Source organism: Callorhinchus milii, unplaced genomic scaffold (genome assembly GCF_018977255.1).
Source record: "Callorhinchus milii isolate IMCB2004 unplaced genomic scaffold, IMCB_Cmil_1.0 Scaffold7, whole genome shotgun sequence".
NCBI lineage: Eukaryota > Metazoa > Chordata > Chondrichthyes > Chimaeriformes > Callorhinchidae > Callorhinchus > Callorhinchus milii.
This window is the reverse complement of record NW_024704748.1, coordinates 19,604,120-19,626,667: the sequence shown is the minus strand read 5'-3', so window position 1 is coordinate 19,626,667 and position 22,548 is coordinate 19,604,120. Positions and strand designations below refer to the sequence as shown.

General features: G+C 36.0%; 1 protein-coding gene across 1 annotated transcript in view; it reads right to left on the bottom strand.

Annotated features, from left to right (window-relative positions):
• Window positions 1–17,556: 17,556 nt before the first annotated feature.
• The window catches only part of hectd2 (HECT domain containing 2), a 30,516-nt gene continuing 25,524 nt past the window's right edge, over window positions 17,557–22,548 (bottom strand). Inside the window, exons 21-22 of the mRNA XM_007896740.2 lie at window positions 20,478–20,621; window positions 17,557–19,370 (exon numbers count right to left, since the gene is read on the bottom strand). Of these exons, the coding sequence (XP_007894931.2) occupies window positions 19,250–19,370; window positions 20,478–20,621 (265 nt within the window). The 3' untranslated portion in view covers window positions 17,557–19,249. The remainder of the gene's footprint in view (window positions 19,371–20,477; window positions 20,622–22,548) is intronic.

The following is a 22,548-nucleotide window of genomic DNA, read 5'->3' as shown; positions in this document are numbered from 1 at the left end:
GAATACGTTTATGGAGAACTAATTTCAATGTGCTGTTCACTTAAACACCATAGAACATTTATTGTCTGAAAAGCAAATAAGTCAATTGCTACATGTTCTATTCATCATGACATGTTGTATAAATTTCTTAAGTAAAATGCAGTAGAATGTAATTATTACAATGGCGTTCCCTGCAAGACAAACATACAACCAGGCAAGCATTGGCTTAATGGTAGACAATTTTTCATGGTTTTCAATCATGTTGACCTATTCTGCCAATAACTAAAGACCAATTGACCTGTGATTGTAGTTGTGGCTCCACCCCATCCCTCCCAATCATAACTCTGTCCGATGGTTGGGCCTGAAGATAGCTCGTATTGAACTTGGTGACTCATGGATTGTGAGACTGGAGTACTGGTTAGAACAATACTGGTTGAACAAAAAACAGCATAAACTTAATGTTGCTATTCTGCCATCTGCAAGACGACAGTCCAAAACTGCAATGGGTAAATTAGGACTGAATTTAAGAATTTTCCGCAATCTTAAATTATAAAACAAAATGTTTTGCAGATAGAATTTGAATCCTCATTAGTCACAATTTCACCCCTTCACTTTAAAGGACTCAATCTCATGTGGATGATTGTGAACGTGGCTTCCAAGTGGCTTTTGCCGGTTAACCAACAACAATAAGATTACATTTGAATAGTGCCCTTCACGTCGATAGAACGTCGCAAGGCGCTGAACTATGAAAGTTGCAACAATTACATTTTGATTTTCAATCTGGTTCGAGGCAATTCTTCAAAAAATCTAAAGAAATAAATAGGCCAATTAACTCGTCTGGCAATGGCTTACAAGAAAAATTTAATAATTTCTTTTGCTTGACATTTTCTGAGGATGATGGAAGTGGCCAGCTGTAAAAAAAGAGAAAACGTTATATGTCAAGTATTGAAAATTGAACTGATGTCAGATCTCACACTTTTGTACCAGGAAAGTGACTACTCTTGTAAAGAACAGGATTGAATACACATGTACAAGATCATACACAAATTTAACTTGAGCCCACACACATGGAAAACGTACAACTCCTAGTGATCTGGAATTTCCATTGAGCAAAGCAGGGGACATTTTAACAAGGATCATCTTGTAGGCATTTTGTGCCTTTTAATACATGCAAAAAATGTAGAAACTGAGTTTTAGTTACAAAAAGACATTTCTCGTAAAAAACAATAATTTTTTTTAACTTCAAGAAAATAAGAACAGGAAATGCTGGACAATTAAGTTTGTTGTTTACGGAATACAGGAAGGGTGTGGATTGCTAATTGAAAACTCTCTGGATTTCTGACAAAAGCCCATTTCAGAAATAGTTTTAATTTTTTTTAAACTAGAGACGAGATTAAACAGAGGCTGTGTGTGATATTTCTTCACTTACTTGCTTCCCTCTACCCCCTCCACCCTTTTTGGTTACTCTAGCTATGCCACATTTATACACGTCTAATAAGGAGGATCTTATTTTTTTACTTTACACGCACATAACATATCTCTTCAATCTTGTAAAAAAACATAAAATCTGGAGCACACAGTGTGGAGCATGAGAACACACAGCACAACTTCTTCACAACACAGTGCCTAGATTCATCATAAAGTTAACTCTTTACACTTGTGAAGTAAAGCTTTGATACTTTTTCTACTGCTCATTGCCAACTCAGAACAGGAAAAAAACACAAGATCACCTTATTCCATCTCTGGAACACTGCCCGCTTACACCCTTATGTTACTTCCACTGCTGCTGAAACCCTTAACCTTGCTTTCAACATCATGATAGATTTTTTTCCAATGCTCTCTTCACTGGCCTTCCTAGATAAAACCTTCTGCCTAAGTTCTCCACTGCACAAAGCTCCACGTAACTAATTATTCCCAACTTCACCAAGCTCCACTTACTCCGATTATCACAGAGGATTAAATTTATGATTTTTCATTGGCATTCAAACCCTTCTGTCATCTGATTATGCAATCCTTGTTCCAGCCCATGCCCTTCATTCTTCAAACTCTGGTTTTAGTACTCACCACCTTTGCTGAGCTTTCAGTAACACCATACCTCCACAACCACCACACTTCTTTCTTCAGAGTTCTCCTCTGAAACTACTTTTTACTGACTCTCCACATGCTTTGAATAGCTTCCTAATATGGTCAATATGTTTAAGTCTCATTTCTCTGCCTGGTCCAGCATTATGTGTCTCAACAACACTACCAAGAAATTGCATTTATATACTGTAGCACCTTTCATGTCACTTAGAGATATTCTTTCTCTTGAAAGTTGTTGTCACGTTCCGACAGTCTTATTCATCAAATTTAGAAACAAATACTTTATGGTTATTCCTCAATTTCTAGAAATCAATACTTAACAAACACAGTAATTATTTACACAGCAATACTTAAAGAAAAACAAAACTCATACCTGAAAATCTGGTAATTCATCACAGGGGAAAAAAACGCTCCAGATATATTTCTGATATAAACACATCACTTCAGCCTAATAATTTAAAATGAAGCTTTTGTTATATGAAGTGCAATGGAGTGAAGTACTACAAATGACTGGGAACTGGACACAGCTGAATAGAATGCTTTTCTAAGTAATGTGATGACAATGGCTGCTGTTGACTGCTTCAAAAGACTTAAAGGGACATTATTCTTTGAGGAAGATTTTCTTGCAGTCCATTGTTTGCTGGGAGCACCTTGCATTCAAGATTTTGTTTCCACAGCTGCAATATTGGCTGCAGAGATGTTTGCACTACAGCAGAAGATGTATTATGTGTTGCTTGGAAATATTTACTGCAGCTTTTACTTGCTGACTCTTAAGAAACTTTACAGCTATACTATATTTGGAAGAGGCATTGTCAATAAGGCAATTTAGTTTTTTCACATTTCTACAAATACTTAGTAAAATAATCTGTTCAATAATAATAATAAAATAATAATCCTTGCATTTGATGCAGCTCCTTGTCACATTGTTGTGACGTCTCAAAGCGCTTCACAGGATATACTGCAAAGTGGATTGACTGTATTTTGCATTACCGTAAAGGGTCAAAACAGCCTGCACTTTAGCTCTCCAAGGACAAAATAAATCCCACGACAAAATAAATTTTGAAACTGGGTATTGTCTATAAAAGACATTAGTGCTTTTGCATAGTTCAATGCAATGAAGGGGACTAACATAAACTTCAGAAGAGAAGGAGACAGAGTTGTGAGGAAAATAAATGACGAGCTGGTTAATGCTATTGGATACAACAAAATGCCTTAAAATCCTTTCAAAACAATCTCATTCCAAACAATAATCATAAATAGGTCCAGCAAAGAATCAAAAACAATGCAGTGTTTTGTTTATAGAGCTGACTTGTAAGCTATTTCCTCAGCAATGCTTGCTCAGCACTGCTGGTTCTTGTCAAGAATATACAGTAAAGTAATTACATCTTAAATTTACTTGAGTTGTTTTTCTTTAACTATCCCTGTTACTATAACAATCATCCATTAAGTGGAGAAAAAAGATAACATTCATTTTACAAGACATGAAGTCCAAACATGTAGCATTTTTCTTTAATTGGAAAGAATATGCAGAGCATACTGATGGTTTATTCAATCAATGCCAACTCTTCACATCTAGCATCAGAGTGACAAAGGAGCAGAGCAGGAAGCATAGTTTATGCTTTTCACTTCAGGGGCTGTAAACTTCATGGTTATTTGTGGGACATTGGGGTGCACAAATTGGCTGCACATTCACCCACAAAAAATGCACAGTCATATCTCTTTACAGTACATCATGTGATGCGCTTTGTGAGGTTCAATGACATGATAAGGTGCTATATCAAATGCAAAGATTATTATTATTAAGGGTTAATAGTCCTCTAGATTCCTCCAAAAATTCTGTAGTATAAGATCCTACACTTTATTTGTATGCCAATAAAGTAGGAATTTTAAACTTGTTTTTGGAATAGTTTGAAAGCTGCATGTCTTAGAACTAATGATTCTCAAATAATCTCACATGGAGTGTGGTCCTCGGCTACAACTATAAATTAACCAGCCAAGGGGGCCTGGAAGAGTGCTCCACATTAAGGAAATATTAGGAGTCGTATTTCCCATCAGTAAAGAGTGACTCAGATTGCAAACTAATCTAAAAATAGCTGCTAAGTAACTGGATGACCCAGTAGATTGTTAAGATTATACTTTCACTGATGGAACTTGAATATAGGCCAAATTAATAGGATGCTGTGAGTATTTCACATTATTGGCATTATTTTGTCCCATCTCAAACCAGTCAGAAGTGATTGTGAGTCCACCCCTCAAAACTGCTCCTCATTTGGTACTAAATTAGCAATCAAGCTCAAGGTAGTCGTGAGGGAACTTGTGAGGAAAATGGAAATGGCACATTAAAAAGGATGAGAATGTTCATAATAAATCAGGACTGTAACTTATTTCAAAGGCAGAGGAGAAAAACAGCTACTCTAATACTAGATCCGGGAGAGGCTTTCTTACTTTCTGAAATAGAAACCTATATTCCCATTCCTTCACTAACCTGCCTCGTCATAATGAGCTCTCATAACACAAATGTATAAATCAATTTCTTGGCAGAAGGGCAGATAAGCTGTTTGAAAACAAAATGTCATGCTGGAAGAGGAAGTTTTGTGGTTGGTCAGTGCAAATAACAAAGTGTTTCTCATCCTGTTTGCTCCTGTGTACATTTAATTGGAAAACTCAAGATCTGAGTTTGCTTAAATATCATATGCATTTGCTTATCAATCTGTGAATGCACAGCTTGATAGCTGTGTGCAGAATGTTTACTCTTGGATTAAAATATAATAACCTCGAAACACCAGAGAACCACAGACAAAGAAATGTAAAATTTTTTCAGTATGTAGCAACTCACATTCTACAGCATGAGTTAGTTATATTTTGTAGATTGCTCATTCCTTACCCGTTTTGTGTTTTGAACAGCACAGTGTGTTCTCCTAGTGCAAAACACATTCTGCCTAACTCTAACAGTGCTGCTTTTTGTTTGGGGGAAACATTCTCCAGAGTGTAAGGCTGCTCTTTGCAGATATTTTTGAACTCATTGAACAAGCTTGTCAGCAGTTATACAACAAATCATCTCTCAGCCAACCATATTTCCAGAGCTAGTTTTTGCAAATTTGTAATAGCATATCTGGTCTAGCCATGGCAAAAATAAACATGTGGGTTAATTACATTTATGTATTTAAGTAATGTAGTGCAATAAACATCTTGTGTTTTGCAACTGGATAAATCAAATTGTTATCGAGACCTTTGGCTGGAATGGAGAGGTCCCTGTTGGGTTTCTTAATTCCTGGGATTCATAAAAAGAATTCAGAAATATGAATTATTGTTAATATAATTAATATTAATATTAGTGAGATGTCTCTCACTGAACCACAGAAACTACACTTGGAAGCCTATCTTCCTCAACATGTGAGAAGCTTCCTTTGGTTGTGATCTAATTTTACAGAAGTCAGACGTGATATTGTTGTATGAGTGGAGTTCAGCAGTAGTATAATATTCAGCAGTAGTATAACTGAGAGCTGAAAACAAATATTTAAATAAGGCAGCACTGTTAGGAATACCATATTAATGGGCAAATCTAAAAAAAATCCAGAATGACCAAATAAATACCTGAAGGTGTTTTTGATCATCTGTCATTTTTATTTTGAAAAACTAACCATCTAAATTTAAAGTGCTCTAAACTGGAATAATCAGAACTTTTCAAATAGTGTACAACTAGAAGGGTATCACATGGGTTTGTAATTTGTAGCTAATGTTTAGAAGCATAGTTAAGAACGTTCTGCTTAAATCAAAATTAATTTTCACTTAACAAAGATTTGTGTGAGTCAGTCTGAACATAACTTTCTGTCCATATCAGCATCATAGAATGTTACAACATAAAGTTTATTTGTAATTAAAATGTAAATTTAGAACAAAATGTCACTGCACCTAAATACTTAAGCATTAGTTGCTATTTGTAGAAAAAACATTTTAAGTTGTTTTCTAATTAAAACTATGATATATTACAATATATATTTTGCAGATTTTATATCATTCTACTGAGCACTACACCATGTGAAGGGCATTATATAAATACAAGTTGTTGTTGATGAAAAACAAAGATTGTTTCTTAATGTCACTTTGCTCATTAGGACATGTTGAGTAGACAGCATATATCACACACACTGCTGCTTGGGTGAGCAATGGAAATGTTTTGAATATGACTGAATTGTTCAGTCAGTTGTTAAGAACAAGAATGATCTTGAACTCACTGATGAATGCAGGATGACAGATATTGCTTGCCAACAGGCAAAGAGTTGTTTGGTTCAAAATGCATGTCACAGATGCACATTCACTCAGCAATTTTTTGTTCTTAACCACTGGTGACTTTTGTCTCCATAATGCATAAGAATACGTGTTTTTATATTCATATTTAAGGCCATATATAGAAATCCAGGGTATTTGATTGACGTGCATAGCAAAATATTGCATTATATGACTTTCTTTAATTTTTTCTTTATACCTCCAGAAAAAAGTCTTGTTTGTATTTACAGTAAGAGGCCTGTCTCCAGATTTGTTTGTGTTCACTGGAGAGTCATTAAAATCCACAATCCTCATCTTGCATGAGAATACACAAGTCACTGCTCTCTCCTTATTGACCTTGTATGTCAGACAGGAAGAGCAAGCTTGACAATGTGAATGTCAGAAACGTTCTTGTCTCTACATGGAAGTCACTAAGCACTTAAAGAAATAATTTCAAACCCTTATGTTCTTTAGATTAAAACTTCCAGTTGTCAACCTTCAGAAGTGACTGATTAGAGTACTAAAATACACAATCCTGTAAATAAAGGGATTGTGATTATACAATTGAGGCAAGTACCTCTCTGTTCTGGCAAGGCAAAACAGCCCTGCTGTTAGAAGTAATAGGAGTATTTGATCTGTTAATTTTTAAACAGTCATGTTCTGAACAGCTCCCTTCCCACCAATGTGAATTTTCCTCCTCCAATTTTGTCCCATTCTTTCCCTTTGTTTGTTGAAACGAGACAGTGATAGCAGATTGGGTACGAGTTCAAGCAAACCTGAAACATTACAAAAGACAATCAGCTGGAAGATTCAGGCATTCCGACCAAAGAGAAACACTTGGATGTGTGAATCCTTTCAGTTCCATTGGTAGATTTTTTTGCATTAGCTCCAGTAGAGTGTTTCTCTATTGCTGCTTCACCTTTCAAAGGGAACGAGGGTTCAGCTTTGCAAAAATTGCTATGCAATGTAAAACCTTCATGGAAAAAGAGTGGGAAACTGAGATTAAAATGTAAAGAAAAGGGACTTAGAAAAACAGGTAGCTGTGATACAGACATAATGGCCCAAATTGCCTCCTTCTGCACTGAAATATTTTAATGTTTCTATGTAAAGAATGAAAAAGGGCTCGATAGACTGAATGGTCTTTACTCCCTTCCAATAACAATACCCTACACAATCCATCTTATTACATACCTATTAAATTGCTAAGGGAAATTATTCCTCCATTTGAGAAGGTAACGCATTCTACATTTAATAGAGTCACTATTGACTCTTCTACCATTTCATGAGCAATGTTTTGCTTTTATGCCCCGCCTTTACAGAGAATATTTCTCATTATTGTGTTATGCTAACCCTGTATCCAGCCACAGCGTGCTTCTCCAAATATGGGCTTTTAATTTGGTTAGGGAGTGTTTATCACTGTATGAGCTAATTTCCCCATTTGCCCCTGTTGTGTTGTGTTTTCTCTGTCAAAATGCTGTTTAAAACTCACCATACGTTTTCATCATAGTGTTTCTCCTTATTTGGCTCTGCTTTTCAGTAGTGGGTTATTGTCCTGTTCACTTGTGTTTTCCATTGTGCCAAGACTCTTTTAAGGATATATGCACTGGAATAACCCTGTGTATAATTCCATCCATTTCCTTAGAGAGAAAGTGTTGGCTTCCGTTCAATGCTTTCCAACGTTAAGATGGTTGAGATCAAGATGTCAGTACATGAAAAATAGAGAAGAAAAGCCTTTGTTTTATTGATGAATAACATACACACTGAGAACTCTTAACATGCTGCATCACCTGCGATGACTTTAGATAGATTTATAGAATGAACTTTCTATTTGCTTATTTATTATGCCCAATGGAAGAGCTCACGTGGCAAAGTTTTTTATACTGTCAAATAGCTGGTCTATAAGTGTACAAAAAACAAGATTGGTGGATTAATAGGCACGCAGAATGAAGACACGTTTTTTCATGATTAATTTGAACATTTACATTGCCTATGAATATAATGATGGCACAGAAAGTAAAGTGCTGACCATGTCTGTATATATGTGCACATAGAAGAGAAGTAAGGGAAACCTGAAAAAAATGCCTTCTTGAAATTAGTAGTCAGTGGTAAATGTTGTCGACATTGCTTTAAGATGGTACACATGTGGATTTTTTACTGCTTAATGAAAGGATATCTGGAGCTGGAGATTCACATCATTATACTGCCAGGTCACAAGCTGACCAGAAGACATTTAAAATGTATTTATAGGGCCCTGCATTCAGGTCAGATCATGATAATGTAAGCAGGCTCTAAATGGTTATCCTGTCCTCTGCCTCAATGCTCCAAGCAATATTAAATTGCCAGTCTAATAGGTCTATCTATTTTTGTGATAGATAATGCCAGGTGTTTCATTTAAGGAATTTATTTATTTATTTTGTACCAAGATCAAAGTAAATAACTGAACAGTCTGCAATGAAAGAATCCTAAAATGAAAGATCAGGAGAGATTGTGTATTTTAGATCTCAACACCCAGATTCAAGGGCTCTAAATACAGTCTACACATACTTCAGTTATGTCACAGTAAATACTTGAATAAAAGGACTATCTTCTCTATCTTTTATCATTTCTGGCAATAATAAATGATAGAGTGATTGACAAATGTTTGGAAAACAGTTTCATCTCTTATGCAGTACTTGGCCCACAAAATACACAGTCACTCTATTTTACAGTGTATCCTGTGAAGCTCTTTGAAATGTCTCTCAATGACGTGATAGGGTGCCTTATCAAATGCAAGGATTATTATCATTATTACTCTTATGCTATGGCAGGATTTCATATTGGTATTCCAAGGAATAATATTCTTCAACATTATTCTGCAGCTGCATCCCATTTTTTGCCAGCATGAAACGATTGCCCATTTATGCCATCTTATTTTACAGTGAAATTGATTCTATGTGAATACCAGAGTGATATAACTTCTCACATGCCGGTGTGGAACACTGGATGATCCGCAAACTACGCCATGAAAAACAATAAATAAAAATTTACCTCCCTATGCAATGAAAGTGTTGACAAATTGGATTCAGATATGGCATCACTGAAATATTGCAGTGCATGATATCCTGCAATAGCATCATAGGTTTTGCACCTTTAGGAATATATATTCAATAGGAAAGAATTAAAATATGCTGTAGTGGAAAACTTGTGTTAAGAAACAGGACAATTTAAACCTGAGTGTTGTAATGATTCAGTAACTGGACTTCAGTCGACAAAGTGAATGAATGATTAACCTTTTAAATAGGAAAAATAGACACGTGGCAGTCTGTCAATAGAAATGCAGAGGCTAAAAGTCCAGCTTAAAAAAACACATCACCTAATATCCACATACTTAATTGAGGTAGAATGCACTACACCCAGTGAATACCAGAGAATATAGCTCAGTTAATAAATCTAGTGCCTCAGGTGAAATAGCAAGATTCCAAGCTTTACACTCTGTCTTTTGAATCAGTTGATCTCAGCCAAGGCAATAGATGAGATAGTATGTTGGGTCCCACTCCCATTGGACTAGTTACAGAAAGTTAGTCAAGAATTCCTGTGCTGCAACCACAACTGGATAAAACACTTAGAATAAAGACAGGATTAAGTCTGACCTTGATATAGCTCATAGCCTGCTGTTATTCATGGAGGTCTAATTTATGATATACAAAAGGGATGGGAAGTATTAATGTGAGCCTTTTCAGTTGGCTTGAAAGGTCGGATTCAGGTTAGCTATTTACAAAAGTCACCGCACAGTTCTTATCATTTTTGAAGATCAAAATTTTCCATTTGTTCTTCAGTTCACTCTGTGCCATGCACCACACCATGGTTGATAAGCACATAGCCTCCACTCAAATATTTCATTGAAACTGGTCATGAGGAGATTTACGCTTGAAGTCCAATTTTACTAAATAGTTTGCATGGAAAATGAAAGAAGGCAATGAATGTTTCAAACAAACAAATGAGCAAAGATGTCGCAATCAAGTCTTTACACTGTTTCATTAAAGCTGCTTTATGCTACATGTTATCATTTATTTATTTTATTAATCAATTATTATTTTATTTTCCCTGAACATCATAGGGTTTTAAAATGGTTGGAATAATTTAAGTCATTTGCAGTTTTTTAAAAATCTGCTGAAGATTTGTTTTGGTGCTTTAGGTTGACAGATATTAATCTACTTTAAAAAAGTAGAACGTTTTGGTTGTGTTATCATTCACTTGATCATGCAAATACAACGACTTTCTGAATATAGTTATGTTGCAACATATTTCAATAGTTGCCTAACATTTGAGTCGATAAACTTTATACAGTTGCGATTGCAATTAGCATTTAACTCATAAGATGTGGCAATACACAGCTGTGTTTTCCAAGTCCTTTTTTTAGAAGCCATGATAATCCTCCCCAGTAATAGGTCTGACAACATGAACATCTAAACTGGAGATATGGAGGATCTGTTTCCAATTACGTGAGTCAGTGAAATAAAAAAAAGCATCAGATTCTGCCTCAGGTCACTGACCCTTGTGAAATTTTGTTTGGAGACCCTTATCAGGCAATTCAGCAATCCTGAGCAAAGTCCAGGGATAGTTTTAATCCTAGAATCATACAGCACAGAAAGAGGCCATTTGGCCCATCGTGCTTCCGCCAGCTCTGAAAAGAGCAATCCAACTCAATCCCACTGCCCTGCTTTCTCTCAATAGCCCTGCGATCTTGTCCTCCCCAAATACCCATCTACTTCTTTCTTAAAAGTTGTTACTGAATCGGCTTCCACTACCCTTTCAGGTAATGCATTCCAGATCCGAATAACTCGCTGGGTGAAATTTTTTTTCCTAACCCCCACCTCTGTTTCTTTTAGCAACTAACTTAAATCAGTGTCCTTGGGTTACTGACCCACATGCCAGTCGACACAGTTTTTCCCGGTTCAACCTATCAAATCCTCTCATAATCTTGAAAACCTCTATTAAATCCCCTCTTAATCTTTGCTCTAGGGAGAATAATCCTAGTTTCGCTAACCTCTCCTCATAACTAAAGTCCTTCATTCCTGGTACCACCCTGGTAAACTTCGTTTGCACCCCCTCCAATGCCCTACCATCTTTTCTAAAGTGCCGTGCCCAGAACTGAACGCAGTACTCCAACTGAGGCCTAACCAGCATTTTATAAATATTCAACATAACCTCCTGACTTTTGAATTCTATGCCCCTATTTATAAAACCTAGTATCCTGTTTGCTTTTTTAACAGCAAAGTGATACATTTTACGCAGGAAAATTGGGCTTCTTTAAACTTTTTTAAAAAACTTTTTTTTAAAAAGAGGCTCATTTTTAAAAATTAACAGAATTTCTTTCAATATACAAGTGACTTTACTAAGAACAAATCAATTTCACGTGTGTGTGTGTGTGGTGGTGGGGTGTGGGCAAATCAATTTCACGTGTGTGTGTGTGTGTGTGTGTGTGTGGTGGGGTGTAGGGGGGCGAGAGCTCGCACAATATTATATACTGTATCCTTTACAATTGTTCATGGAGTTCTATTTAGACTCAAACACATCAATGTTTGATTTGTCAATTAAGATCAATTAAATATGTACCACTAGCCCTATATTTCAGTGATAAAAACGAGCAAATTCAAAAGAGATTTCAAAGTGTCAACTGACTTGATAAAATGTTCAGCATAATCTTTCAGATAACAATTCTTTACTTCACAGCAGAAAACAAAAAGAGCTGCGAAGTATACAAACCAATGAGTAACAGCGATATATCTTGATAGCTCTTCATAGGCTCACATTACATGAGTGAAGTGTTGTCAGTACTGTTTAATATATCACAAAAAACTCTCTTTAGGCTGTCCAAACTGGGAAGAACCGAATAGTTTAACAATAATGCATTGATGTAGATGCACATTTGCCTCTGGTTGTCAGCTGTGACAGGTCAATTTTCAATATATCACAGCAGGTACACTTCATTTGCTTTAGGTTTTATTCCAATGTGAGCAACCCCCAGCTGACAAGTTTGTGTGTTTTTATTTCAATTCCTAATTTAAAATTATATCAGAGAAAAATCTAAAGCAATGGGATTCAGTGCTTCCTTTCAAGTTAGTTGGAACTTGCCAGGTGGTGTTTGTATCCTTTGTAGAGGATCAACTTGTTTGCAATGCAGGATTCACTGCTTTATGAGAAGGCAAGACCAAATGATTCTATATCCAAAGTCAGCATAATGCACATTTACTGCTAGACAAAAAGGCTGAGTTACAGATCATAAATGTACTTAGAATGGCAAATAAGAAGATAGATTTATTTTAGGAAATAATGCCTTGGGATACAATATATAGTTTGGGACATGACAAGGACATGACATGCAAACCCGTTCTGATGAAGGGTCGCCGGCCTGAAATGTTGACTCATTTTCCTTTCTCCATAGATGCTGCCTGACCTGTTGAGTGTTCCTAGTGACTTCTGTTTTTTTGCAGATTTCCAGCATTTGCAGTATTTTGCGTTTAGAACATTGAATTTGGTTCTGTGCAATAGAAAGTATTGTTTAAGAATTTTCCAAATTCTGTATGCTGCATGCAGCATTGTCGGAGGTGTCATCCTTTGGATGAGAGGCTGAAATGAGGTCCCATCTATGTTCTGAGGAAAAATCATGGACCCGAAACGTTGACTCACTTTCCTTTCTTCACAGATGCTGTCTGACCTGCTGAGTTTTCCCAGCTCTCTCTGTTTTTGTTCCCCATCTATCTGTTCATTTGGACATTAAAGATGCATGACACTATTTGAATAGAAAAGGTCTCCCATTATCCTGGCCAACAAGGATGCAATTATTCATTCCTATTGTGCCTGTTTGTGTATCATGTGCAAATTGGCTGTCATGTTTACCTACAAAAACAGGTCACTACATTTAACAGCAATTACCTGTAAAGTGCTTTGAGACATTTCTAAAACTTGGTTCTATAGCACAGGCAAACATTATTATTATTATTTTACTTTGTTCCCTGATAATTTAATTCATAATGTAATGTTAAGCATCTTTAAAACAATCAAATTTAAAGGACCCGGGTTTGATTACCGGGCGGAGCAAAACCTTAGGCAAGTTTCCTTCAGCACCTTGGGACGTCCTCCCAACACGAAAGACGCTGTACAAATGTCATTTTGTTGTTGTTGTTACTCCACACAAGTTACTCCACTTGTTACTGTTTGCCTAGCAATAAAGTAGGAACTGCTTGTTAGTTGATTGGCAGAACATTTTCTGGGAACATTAATTCCTTCAAAAATACTAATAATTTGGTCATGACTGTTTGTGGGACACTGCTGTGTGCAATTGGCTGCCATGTTTCGCCCACAAAATACACAGTCACTACACTTTACAGTGTATTCTATGAAGCGCTTTGAAACGTTTCGACGATGTGATAAGACGCTATATCAAATGTAAAGATTATTATTATTTTATTATAATGCAGCTACGACTTCCAGAAAAAGCACAAAAGATAAACATCTAGTTTACTGTGAATATTATTTGAATGCATTTTAAATCATTAAATCAAATCTGTATCTGTTTCTCAGCATGTTGAAAATTGTCAGTGTCTGTAATCTGTACAGCCAAAGAAAGGATCATGAGAGGCTTAATTGATCAACTGAGAATATTTAACCCATTTACTCATCCAATTGAATTTCAAATATGATTTCTGAGATTTCTGAGTTATGATATCAGAAATGTATTACATTACAACCACAGTTGGGTTGGAGACCATTTATAGAGGCAACCTCTATTAATTATTAACATTTACATTAATTCCCTCAGCACACTTTAGCAGAAGAATAAGAGGACGGAGCCTGAACACTGTCCGCTATGTAATATTACCCAGGGTTTCACACTCAAATAGGAAAGGTATCACTAGAATTTCAGGTTAGTGAAGGAGGAAGAAGACAGATGCTCACTTTTGTTTGGCATGGGCCCATTAACCTTTACCACACAAAGTTATTTTTAAGATAAGTAAATCCTAAGAGTTAATTTTATACCAGCTGAAAACCTGCCAAATTAAATATTGTCTAATCAATCACAGTACATCGGTTGTGGCTGCCTGCAGAGAAACTGTAGAACGTTGGTAATCGTCTGTGCTGTTTCCATTAGGGAAGGTCAGAAAGTCATGGAAAATTGCATGCAGTTTGATTTCCAATTCTGTAGAGGAATACTTTTCGGTTCTAGACAATACTCATTACAATGTATTTTTCACATGTTTGAATTGCTTAGCAAAATAGTTGAAACCAAAGCATTTCAACCCTGAGTACAGTCGAATTGATAAGATAAATAATTCACTGTATGTAGAATATTTAGAAAATGTTATTTGATCACTCAAACTACTATCATAGAATCATAAGATTATACAGCACAGAAGGACACCATTCGGCTCATCGTGTCTCTGCCGGCTGTTTGAAAAGAGCTATCCAATTCAATCCCACTCACCCGCTCTCACCCCATAGACCTGCAAACTTGTTCTCCCCAACCACTAACCACAGATTCACAAATCAATGACACTAACTGAATTATCTCATTCCAGCATTCGTGGAAAAATTGATGAAACTTGCATTTGATTTGTTGCCACATAGACCAGAATAGACTTTCCCGGTCCCTATGTACTCATGTCAAATACATTTAAATTGGTGATTTATCTAAATGAAGAATAGATCGCACCAGGGACCAGAACAATGTCCTTTCACCTGTTAAAAGGAATTAGGACTCTGTAGAGAGGCTGTGAAAGCTGAGCATATTCATACTGGAGTTCTGTAGCTCAGTGGCTTTGGGATGTCCTCCCGACGTGAAAAGCGCTATATCAAATGCAAGGATTATTATTATACTGGAGAAGAGAGGCTCAGGGAAGATCTGATCAACATATTTAAGATCCTACCAGTACATTGAATTCTGATAATATGTTTAACAGTGCCACACATTTCTACAAAGAGGGATGGATGGACCTCAGAAGAAGAGAGATAAACACAATTTAGATTCAAATAGTTTATAGAGAGAGATGGATATATTCAACGCATTACTCAAGAAGGATGTAAAGGCAGACTGGGAACTCGCATTCAATTTAGTTAAGAAATTGATTGAGGTATATGAGAGAGAATAATAAATCATTTTCCTTCACTTTAGGCCTGGCCGGATAGTTTGAAATGATCGTTTCCGGACTTGCATGTTCTTAGGTAAAAGGACTAACTTCAACCTATACCTTGTGACTAGATAAGGACTTATTCGTATGTACAAGTTAACAATTTACATCATAATTCACTATCAACTTTCGTCAGAGATGTTGATCAGAAGAATACAAGATGTCATGTCAATTGTTGGCTGCGCGTCAGTGAGCAGAATGTCTGAAGGCAATATAATGTTTCAGCTCAGGTCAAAGGAAAAATAGTTATTCTGTGTTCTTCTCCGTATCTTACATATGTACTTTCCGTTAGCCACTTGAAGACAAAGTGCCTGAACTAGACCTGAATATGCCTGTCTTTTATTGAAAGTTGTTGGAATATTATGCTTGAAGTGCTCCAGATGTTACTCAATGTGAAGGGCGCTATTTAAATGTAACTTGTTGTTGATTAACCCATATTATTATGTGGCCTTTAGGAGAGAGGAAAAACAGAAAAGGAGCAAGGTCAAGAGAAGGATACAACTAAGGCAAATATGAAACTTTGAAACTTAAAGAGTCAAGCATTCATTGGAACATCAGTGTAACAAACTCTTGACATTGACTTGTGACAAATGTATAATGAGTTTCACCTAAGTATACATCAGAGACAGGTAAACATTTAAATGTAATCCATCTCTATAGAAGTTATGTTACATTACTTTTAAGAATATTATTTCACAATCTACATTCACAAAATGTATACTTACATCAGAAAGCAAAGGTCCTCAATGTATACTCTTGAAAGTGTACTCTATTGTGAACGTATCATAAAAATGATAGTCCTGATCTTTTGATACACATTACAGGTTACATTCGAATCATGCAATCATGAGTAATTGTTGAAAGTAAAACATGGTGATTCCAAACAAAACTATCTGCTGTTTCATGGTAGTTTGTTGCATACACACATTAAAAAAATTCAGCTTCATGTAGGAATTTGCCAGCTTGTATTTTCATGACAGAATAGTGATGAACTTGGAATGTAGTGAGTCTGCTCTCATACCATTTTATTAAGTCCCACCCTTTTATTTTCACACAGGCCTCACTTGACTCCTAGCCTCAGTGCTGGTTATGCACCAATTCATTCCAGCTCTTTGCCTCATTTGACTATGTTGATGACCTGATGAATAATCAGAAGTTTATGTATGTGGTAATGTATGTTTCCTCACAGTATTTCAACACACTGCTGCCAAGTAACATTTTAGTTTGTTTGACGTTGAGATTTGATGGTGATTATTTCAAAATGTGTCGATTGCATACAAGCAGGATTTCGTATGATGAAAGCTGTGCCAAATCAAACTCAATTCCATTTACAGTGCAATAAGTTGAGAGTGTTATTGCTGCCATCTATCAGCTTTGGTTGGAATGTTGGATAAGATGGATAAATATCAAAGTGTTCATGGCATATGATAATTGTCAATCACAGAATATATTATTGCTGATTTGGGTTATAGTAAAAGATAAATTTGCATTTCTCCAGCGTGACTTTTCTTCAGTGTGACGTTGATGCAGAACTGAAACTAGGAGTCAATTGAGACCCGTGTGAAAATAAAAGAATGTGATCTAATGGTACGAAAGCAGACAGTCCATTCCAAGTACCTTCCTATAGCCTCTTCTCATAAGTCAAGAGCTTAATTCCAGCTATTCAATTTAGTTGCCCTTCACTCTGCTCTCCCCAATGTCAGGATGTGCCTTGTATAATACAGCAACCACAGTGATACACAGTATTCTAAGTGGGATTGGACTAATGCTCTGCATGAGTTCAGTATTATTTTTTTAAAGGAATTATTACCCCTGGAAAAGAAAAGGTAAACAGAGGCGTGTGGAGTAAGGAAACTTGCACAACATTTCGCCCTGCAGGGAATCGAACCCAGGTCTCTTGCTTGTGAGGCGAGTGCTCTAACCGCTGAGCTACAGGCCTCCACATGAGTAAAATATAAAATGTTTAGGTGAAAAAGGACCAAACAGGTCCTTTAAACAGGTTTATTAAAATAAATACAAAATCCAGATTTACATATAGAAATAATCACAATTTAATTTCATACACTTAACAGCAATAAATAGAATAATTCATTACAAAATCCTAGGTTGCTATGAAAAAGAATTGTATCGTTATTAAAAACTATGATACTAAACTACTGTTACTTTATAATTTATAAATTCCTATAAACATCACTGAATGTAGAGTTACAAAGCAGCAGTGCTATTTCAAAACAATCAAGAAGCGACAGAAATAAATAATTCACCAATATTAAATATTATAAAAAGACATTTTGTGTTTGACCGTGAGAGGCAAGAGATTAGCGTAGGCCCATATTACCCAGATTTGACACCCTGTTTTTTTTACCAGATGGGGTCATGTTTCAAATTAAATGGGTTAAACATTCTAGCTGAATTTGACAACTGCTCGCCCTGTAATTATATAAATCAAACTATGAATGTAGACTAGCCCATCCTTTTTATAGGAACACACTTCTACCATTTACATTTACACAGTGGTCAACAACAACAAAAAGTGTGTGCAATTATATCACGCCCTTCACATAGTCTCTTATCTCAGACAAACACCATCGAACAAGATATAGTTTCAAATGTGTATTTTGACATTTATTTCCAGATGAGAAAGTTACCTTTAGTAAAGTTATACTGATTTCACCCTTTTATAAATTGACAAGGATACTGGTTAAAAAAACAGGAGCTCAACAGCCTTCAAAAGAGATAAAATGTCATAGAGGCTTTATAGAGGTATAATACATTTTAAACAGGATTGAGAAATAAACCCAGAATAATACTTTCAGAATACACCAAAGCAACACAAGGTTGCAAAGGCAAGTTCAGGACAAAACTAGGAAATAACCAGCAATAATTGGTGCATTTTGTACAAACTGTTATACATTACATTATTAAATAGTTGCTTGGAGTCATCATTTATCAATATCAAATACATAATATACACAGTGAAGTTGGCAAGAATTTATATTAGAAGCTTTCCTTTATCTCATAATATCCTATTTTGGGTCTGAATAAATATTTCAAGGAACTACACTTTATTAAGTGCAATTAATGCAAGTGTTAGGCATTTACCAGACCGTTTCATGTGTAACAGAATTATTGTGTCCATTGAAATACCAATATCAGGAACTGTGAAAAACACTAATATCCTGTAAATTCCAATTCCAGATGTTGTTTCCAAAAATCTACTTACATTCTTTCTGTGACCAAACTATGCTTCTAGATTTCAAAATCCAGAAACCTCATTACTGTTCCGTACTTGCTCACTATAAGGCAACGAATGCAGCCTAGTCCTGGACACTAAGATTTAAAATTGATTTACTGTTCTATTTTTAAACATGGTATCCACTAACTAGTTTCAAATCAATACGATACACATTCAGGTCATTATATTTCATTAAAACAGCCTTGTAGCTCAAATGCAAACATTATTTTCTTCCAACCTGAAACAAATAAGCTAAAATAAGCTACATTTGATAGTAAACATTTGTCGTATATACTTATAAATGTAGCAGCAATTATTGAAAGTTACAAAACATTACACTGTGTCACATTGGGTAAAATTCTATTTGTCTGGTTCTCAAATCTACCTTTATAGCTAGACTTTAAAATACGCGACTAAATGGAACAAAACATGAATAAATGGGTCGGCAAAAAAAGCCCATGAAATAACACACCCATTTGGATACATTCGACAATTCTACCCTTTTAAAATGGTTTCCTTATTATTCTAGACCAAATCCCTCGGCGTTGGAGATGGCAACAGTTAGCTTTTGTTTGAGTTTTTTTTTGCTTTGATAGGGAGGTAAACAAAGCTGATTGAAACAGGTATGTGCTACTGGTAGCCTGCAAAGACAAGAAAGAACAGTTACAAAACTCATACACTACAAACAAAACATTATGAAATCTTTGCTTTCTTTTTTACTAACTAATTAAGAATCTGATTAGGTTTATATCTGTTTAGTATGTGCTACAAAAGCAGTAGAGGTTCACCTCCTGCCTTGCAGAGTCACCTGAATAGTGCTTCCTCTGTCCCCTCCTTTTCTTCATTTACATTCTCCCTCTTACCAATACCATTCGCAGACACAGAGTTAATTTCTACATTGACGCTCAAAGTAAATGACGCTCAAATTTACTTCTCCACCTCTGCTCTTGATTCCGGGTCCACTGATATTCTGACTGCCTGCCTTACATCAGGCTCGGATGAGCTTCAATTTCATACAGTTTAACCAGAACAAGATGAATGCCATCTTTCTTGGCTCCCACCTTTGGCACCTCACTTCTAGCTCTGACCTCCTCAATCTCTCTGACCTTACCCTCAAACTCACTGAACGAGTGAGGAACGTTGGCATTTGGTTCAATCCTCAGCTCTCCTTCCTTCTTCACATACATTCCCTGACCTGCTTTTTTCCACCTTCACCACATTGCCCACCTCTAGCCCCATACACCAGCAAAACTCACATCTTTGTTACTTCTCGGCTAGACTATTTACAACGCACTCTTCACTGACTTCTAAGCAGCCAAACCTTATGCAGCATGGATTATTATACCAGTTACTGTATTTCCTCATCATAAGTGCAATACAAACTACAGCTGAGACTGGATCCTGAGCAGTTAGCTGGTTCAAGTGATGTGAAAGTTAAGTAATCAAATGTCATATATGATAAAAGCAGTGAAGCTAAAATGATATCTAACCACAGTTACATATCACTTAAGGGAAAGAAGAGTCTAGGGGGAATACTTTAGTACTTCTAGATGTTACTTGCACTTTAATAACCTATGTTGTTTGGCAGCAAAGAATCCTTTTCAGAAGTAGAATAGTTCATCACCAATGAAGTTTTATGGGGATAGGGGATCGTGTGATTTCACTCAACAGAACAAAACAATCACAAATGTTATGAGTGTTTCACTCCATGCAAGTAAAACAGGTTACATCCCTTAAAGGCATCTTACCAATCAATGGACACATCAATCTTAGAGATTTTGAAACTAAGGTCAGCCAGTCCTCCGACAGGAACTCGATCACTTCCTGTGGCAAAGTGCAAAAGCTGCTTCTGGAGCTCGAGACTGAATCCTAAAACTATATCCCAGAAATACCTATCGAAGAAAGATGGGAACATTAACTGCAGTATACATTACACTGATCATTATTTAGACAAACAACGAAGCATTATAATTACCCACAATAATTGGTGTCTTGTAAGCTGTGATAGAACATTTGTTTACAGATCCTGCATTAATGAAGAAACACAATAAAACCTCTACTGCACTTCCTTTACTATTATCAGTTATTTAATACAGTAGCATCTTTTAAAGCTACATGAAGAGCATGTTCTGTATTACCAAGTGCATAATCGTAACTTGCAGTAGCTACCTTATCCAAACTACATATACAGTATACATATATTATACACACATTTGTATTCATACAAGCATGCACATATATATATATACATACACATAAAAATGCCCTTGGGTTGAATATTCTTTTAGGTTACATCAACAAGTATGCGGGCTATCCACATGTGTTGCGTTTACACAAACATTTAGTCACTTGTCTGATAAATCTGAGATTTATATTCCCTCATTTGTCTGGGGATTCTTATACAATTTCAAATTCAAGACTTTTAACAGTTTAGTGATTGTGACATTACTCAGTTATGGACATGGAGACCCACAGTACCTTTGCAGATACTTCTTTCAGTTACACTTCCACCGACTTTCTTGATAGTCTGGTTTTTACTTAGTGATAAAACAGGGAGGGACAGGAATGATTGGAATGCCAACAAAGAAAGACTGTACCAAAAAAGTTAGAGGAAACGTTTAATATTTTTGAAAATAGTCCAGCTTCAAAACACAAACTATAAAACTGCTCTGGACGACAACAGCTGATAAACTGGAAGCTGCAAAGATCATCCTGCTTATGTTACCTGTGGCACTACTTCATATTTGAACTGAAGTTCTGGCAGCTGAACAATGGCATTGAAGAGTAAAGGCCACATTTTTAAATAGTGATTACTGCAATGACCTTGCCTTCATTTAACCTTTGAGATAAGACAACTGAACAGCTGAAAGCAATAGGTTGCAAAGCTCCAAGTTGTTTTTCAACACCTAAAGTAACCTGTGTCTCGACCCTGTTATATATATCCTGTGAGATATATCAGTAACACTTTATCTATAAAGTACACACTTAAAATTAAATAATAACCTTTAGATAAATTTCAATCATACGTCTATGTAAGATATAATGTGTGGGGATCATATAACGATCTTTGTATATTATTGCATACTAAAATCATATTTCTTAGCCAATTTGTTGTAAAAAAAACAACTTCAATATTTTACTGATTTCACTTCGCTTTATACACGTTAAAAAATAAATGAATTGTCAATTAACCTAGACGTGTAGTATTATACATCAAAGATGAGTTGATGCGTGATTAGATTCAGAACAAGGTCCCTCGTCCCAACAAAACTGCTTCACTTTCCCCTTCTCCCTGCCTCTTTCATCTGTGAATTGTCAAGATAATGATAGTTCTGTACTGTAGGACCTGTACCAACAAGAAACCAGTTTGAGCCTAGCATACCAAGCGAGGGAACCCAGTGATTCACATCTGCCATGATTAGACTGTAACATGTAGTAATTGCAATGCTCCTGAACAAGCCTCCTCTAGGTTTGGTTAAAAGTGTAGCTCCAACTCGATTTGTGCTGACTGAGATACCATCAAGATCACTGCCAACATGTTCTGATTGACCACCAAGCTTGAGCTTTTCTATCGTGCTACGGTTACGGTTACCCACACTCCTCAGTAGAAGTGAAATGACTATAATTTTGTTCTTTTAAGTATGGTGCATGACTACTTACATCATTTTGACAAGTGCTCTGCAGGACTTAAGCTGAAAGTCAGAGATAAACTAGGAGAGGACTTTACAAATAAGTTTGATTGACTATTCTGATTCTTACAATATCAATTCTATGGTACTTGCTAAATATTTTAACACATTTTCTAAACACATACTTTTA